We start from the raw sequence: 5,362 nt of genomic DNA, 5'->3' as shown, positions 1-5,362 counted from the left end.
ACTCAACTCAACTATTGAAAGTTGAAACTGTGTATAGTATCTGTCTGTCTGTCTGTCTGTCTGTCTGTCTGTCTGTCTGTCTGTCCCAGTCAAAACTCAATAACATCAACATGGTTTGAAGTGAGCAAGACAAATACATATAGCCTACCCATGTCAATCAATCTGTCTGTGCATTTAATGCACACAATACATGGTGGAAAAATAGGCGAATTATTCGAGGGAATAATCTAATCTCATTTACAGTGATTTTCCAAATGATCCTAAATAAAATAAGACGTCTAATGAGCCATCATCATGTCCAAGTGAATCCAGCCAGTCAGTCAGTCGAGACGGACGAATCAAAACACGTTCCCATCACGACACTGACATGTCACATTACTGCATTATTTACGATGTGTTCCCCAACACAACAATACGATCAAAACACTGGTGTGTGGATCAGTCTGAGGCTGAGGGAACAGCCCCTCTCTGCTGTAAAACACTGGTGTGTGGATCAGTCTGAGGCTGAGGGAACAGCCCCTCTCTGCTGTAAAACACTACATCTAAATCACTAAACAATACCAAGAATATAGATATTATTGGCTATATATAACTATTATTGTTTATATTATTTAAATGTGTATAATCGTATGGAGACAGACGCTTTGTTGCATTTAGAAGGGTATATGTGTAGGCTATACGTAGCCTACGTCTCGATGAATTTAAATTGGAGGACCCTGATGCAAACAAGACTTATATATAGTGATTTTTTTTGGTCTTACTTAAATCCTCGTATAGCATATTGTGTATTGACCTGTAGCTTAATGAACTGGACCCATTTCTATACAAACTCAATCAATGAAGTATAGCAGCGTATATATATGGACATTGTATTGTATTGATAGCAATATATGGACATATTGCTGTCTTTCACGCCTGAACAAACATCAATAATATAACAGCGACTCTAGCTGTCACTCCGAACCTGAAGTGTGTAAATTAACGCGCCTGCATGTTTGATTGTCCTAAAATCAGGTGTGTTATTATGTTCAACTGTCAGCGAACAGAACCATGTTCCACTCCGAACAGAACCATGTTCCACTCCGAACAGAACCATGTTCCACTCCGAACAGAACCATGTTCCACTCCGAACATTATACTATGTAACAGAATCATTCTCCAATAGTTTTCAGGACAGAACAAGCCTAATAATTCTCATGTACCTTATGGCTAATGGAGTTACATTAGACTATGTATAATGTACAGCATGGACAGAACCGGATAATTATCCTCTCATACATGGACAGAAACAGTATATAATTCTCCTTATTTCTCCTATCATATACCATGTTTAATGTGGAGTTTTAACAGTATAATTATCCTATCATAATACGTGGACAGACCATACTAATTCTCCATGGTTATTGTGTAGTTTTAACAGAATAATTCTATATACACCATATGGGCAGATATAATAATTCTCCTATATATACCATGGTTTATGTGTAGTTTTCTCATCCAGGGGAATATCTGTGGCGGAGCCTCGCCGCCTCCCGGCGTCATGGCCGCGGCCGACGACGTGCTCGTGCCGCCGGAGGAGGAGGAGGCTCCGGGCGGTCCTCCCTCCTGCTTGTGGCCGACCTGGAGGTGCGCTGTCCGGCTTAGGGCCGCCGGGTTGCCGCCGCCGAGGTGGTGGTGGTTGTGGTGGTGGTCCTCGGGCTCCGACGAGCCGTCCTCCAGGTCGCTGAAGCCGGAGCGGGGCTGCCCTCCTCCCGGCGGGGCCGTGGCGCTGTGACCGGAGGACGGGGAGCTGAGGTTACCGTGTCCGGAGGAGGAGAGCGGGGAGGAGGACGCCTTCATGCCCGGCTCTCCTCCTCCTCCTCCCGGGGAGGACAGCAGGGACTCCGCGGCGGCGGCGGCCGAGGCGACGGAGCAGCTGCCGGGCGTCTGCTGCTGCTGCCTGGAGACAACGAAGCCCCGCTCCGGGACCTGCTGCACCGGGGTCGGTGATCCGTATCCCCGGGAGGAGTCTCCCCCTCCTCCGGTGAAGTGTGTCCCGGTGCCTCCGCCTCCTCCTCCTCCTCCTCCCCGGGCCCCTCCGCCGACAGTCAGGTCCATGCCGTTGTAGGTGTAGGCGGGGTAGGAGCCGGTGCTCCCCGCGGCGTGGTGGTTCTGGTGCATGCCGGGCTCCCCCCGGTACGAGGCGGCCCCGCCGCCGCCGTTCACCGCCCCGCCGCCGCCGCCGCTCGCCGTCGCTCCTCCATAATTTAGGAGTTGATAGTCGGGGCCGTTTGGGTAGCGCCCTGAGAAGGAGTTCACAAAGTAGGAGCTCATTTAAAAAGCGTGTTTTTAGGGGGGTTGGGGGGGGAAGCGGGAGCCGGCGGGAGTCGGAGGCACAGAGCGGTGGGCCGCGGACCGACCGACCGACCGACCGACCGTCCGGACGGAGGGTGATTTGTTGGGCTTTCTCCTCTCGGCTCGTTACGGTGCGGCGCGGCTACTTTCAACGATTTATGATGTATTAGTGAATTATTGCGGCGCACTTCAACTGTACACTATTTAGCTATGTACGCTGAGCCGACCGGCCAAATATGGGGGTGGGGTGGCCGTGCGCGCGCGCATAGCGTGCGTGTATCATAGGCTATAGTATATACACTGTGTGTGTGTGTGTGTGTGTGTGTGTGTGTGTGTGTGTGTGTGTGTGTGTGTGTGTGTGTGTGTGTGTGTGTGTGTGTGTGTGTGTGTGTGTGTGTGTGTGAGTGTGTGTGTGTGTGTGTGTGTGTGTGTGTTGGGGAGAGAGAGCGAGAGAGAGAGAGAGAGAGAGGGAGGGAGGGAGGAGTGAGGGGGGGGGGCAGTCACGTGCCTTTGTTGACCACTCGTAAATTGTCACAGATGACTTTTTGGAGAGAATCTAATTCATGTTTGGTTTGTAATGATGACGTAGTGGGCCGAACCGGGCCGAACCGAGGAGAGGGGGGGAGGGGGGGGGGGGGTAGTTGGTAAAGATGTTGGTTCGCCGACTCTCTCTCTCTCTCTCTCTCTCTCTCTCTCCCAGCTGTATGCGTTCAGAAGGTCTGAGAGCTGCAGCAGGCTGATGATGTCAGAGCGCCACCTACCGCGGACATAATTTATTGCACTCACCCGACACACACACACACACACACACACACACACACACACACACACACACACACACACACACACACACACACACACACACACACACACACACACACACACACACACACACACACACACACACACACACACACAGAGCTGAGGGAAACCAGTTGCTGTAAAACAGTTTGAAAGACATCAGGGTAAGATTCTTAACCCTTAAGGACTATAAAAAATGATCTCCTCTCCTCTCCTCTCCTCTCCTCTCCATATCATTTAAACACATGTGTTGACCTTTATGGGTTGAAATTGGAGCCTCTGACCATAAATTCACAACATTAATAACAGAATATGAATAGGCCCCTAAAGGCTGCTAAATGCTACGCTAACAGCCTGGTGGAGCTTATAGGATATTGTGTCTAGTAGTAGTAGTTATAGAGGCGGATATATTTTCTGTTCAATTTTTTAAATATATCATCTTAAAAAAAACTGTGAGCTGAAATAATCTGAAGCATGTTCAAATGAGTTAATAATCTGAAGCATGTTCATATGAGTTAATAATCTGAAGCATGTTCATATGAGTTAATAATCTGAAGCATGTTCATATGAGTTAATAATCTGAAGCATGTTCATATGAGTTAATAATCTGAAGCATGTTCATATGAGTTAATAATCTGAAGCATGTTCATATGAGTTAATAATCTGAAGCATGTTCATATGAGTTAATAATCTGAAGCATGTTCATATGAGTTAATAATCTGAAGCATGTAATATGAGTTTTGAAAGCAAAGGAAAAGAATACAGGTGGTATAAAGTCATGGTATAGAAAGTTCAACTTTATACTGACAGACCCAAACAGAACAGAAATCTGACATCAATTAAAACAAGAGCACCAATCACAAACACTCAATCAATGACCGACCAATCGACATGCAGTTACAACTAGGGTCGCCCTGATCGGATCGGGGAGCCAAAAAACGTGATCGGGACATCCCTATAGTATCAATATTATTTATATCCATATCATGATATTTGGCATAAACGTGTTCTATAAAATGTAAATATCGGATCTTGAAAAATCGGTATCGGCAGATGATCGGAATCAAATGATCGGAATCGCATCGGGAGCAAAAAAACGTGATTGGGACATCGCTACTAAGCCCCCCCCCCCCCCCCCCCCCCCCTCTCATCCCTACTTACAACAGTACACATGATTACCATGGAACTACACACTGCTGCACAGAATTGGACATAATTAAAGCAAGCTATAAGGTCATCATGACAACCTCATATTGTGGCTATTACAGTATAGTGTACTATAGTATAGTATTATTAATATTATTATGTTAAAAAATATATATATAGTGTATCCTGCTTTATGGTGCATCATAGTGTAAAATTAAAGTATTTTCTCATATACAACAAAACATTGCACATCCTTGTTACTCAATAAAGTGATGTAATGGTAAAACAAGCATCCTTATTGGTCCATAAAGTGACGTAATGGTGAAATAAGCATCCTTATTGGTCCATAAAGTGACGTAATGGTGAAATAAGCATTCTTATTGGTCCATAAAGTGACGTAATGGTGAAATAAGCATCCTTATTGGTCCATAAAGTGATGTAATGGTGGTAAAGGAGGTGATAATGTGTTGACTGTCTCCTCTCAGCAGCCGTTCAACACATTAAAGAGACATAATGTCAACACTATTATAAAAACATCCAGTATGATGATAATAATACCCTCCACGTGTCGCCAGAGGTTGATGTTTTTGGTCCAAATCAATAAAAACCAAACAAGTGAAGACATTATAGTTGTGATTGAACTCACATCATTTAGATAGGACGCTGTTTCTCAACCTGTGGGTCGGGGCCCCCAGGGGGTCCCCACATGAGTATTGTTGGGGGTCCCCAGATGACGGTTAAGTGACAATTAAAGGACTTTTCAGACCTTTTTTAATACCTATAATAAGTTTAAAAAAAAGTGGCCTATTGCATCAAACACTAGGCAATCAACTGCGCTATATGAAAAAACTGGTCAAACATTGGCCAAACTGTCAAATAATGCAAGACATTTCTGGAAAATAGCAGATCTACAAGCTCACAATGATTGTACACAATGCATTTCCAGGCATTGCGAGCTTACAGATCAGCTATTTTCACCATATTTATGTGTGGAACAGAGTTAAACTAAATGTAATGCCTCGACTCAAATATCATTGTTTTGGGCGGCGGCCTGAGAAGGTTGAGAACCACTAAGAACTAC

At 45.4% G+C, this 5,362-nt stretch overlaps 1 protein-coding gene across 1 annotated transcript in view; it reads right to left on the bottom strand.

Moving 5' to 3' along the window:
• LOC306919148 (homeobox protein Hox-B5a-like) overlaps nucleotides 1-2,469 on the bottom strand; it is a 4,672-nt gene extending 2,203 nt beyond the window's left edge. Inside the window, exon 1 of the mRNA XM_079531978.1 lies at nucleotides 1,473-2,469. Within this exon, the coding sequence (XP_079388104.1) occupies nucleotides 1,473-2,313 (841 nt within the window). The 5' untranslated portion in view covers nucleotides 2,314-2,469. The remainder of the gene's footprint in view (nucleotides 1-1,472) is intronic.
• Between the last annotated feature and the right edge of the window lie 2,893 nt (nucleotides 2,470-5,362).

The sequence above is a fragment of the Electrona antarctica genome, assembly GCF_951216825.1.
Source record: "Electrona antarctica genome assembly, contig: scaffold_39, whole genome shotgun sequence".
Taxonomy (NCBI): Eukaryota; Metazoa; Chordata; class Actinopteri; order Myctophiformes; family Myctophidae; genus Electrona; species Electrona antarctica.
Note: the sequence above shows the minus strand (reverse complement) of the source record. Positions and strands in the feature narration are given on the sequence as shown.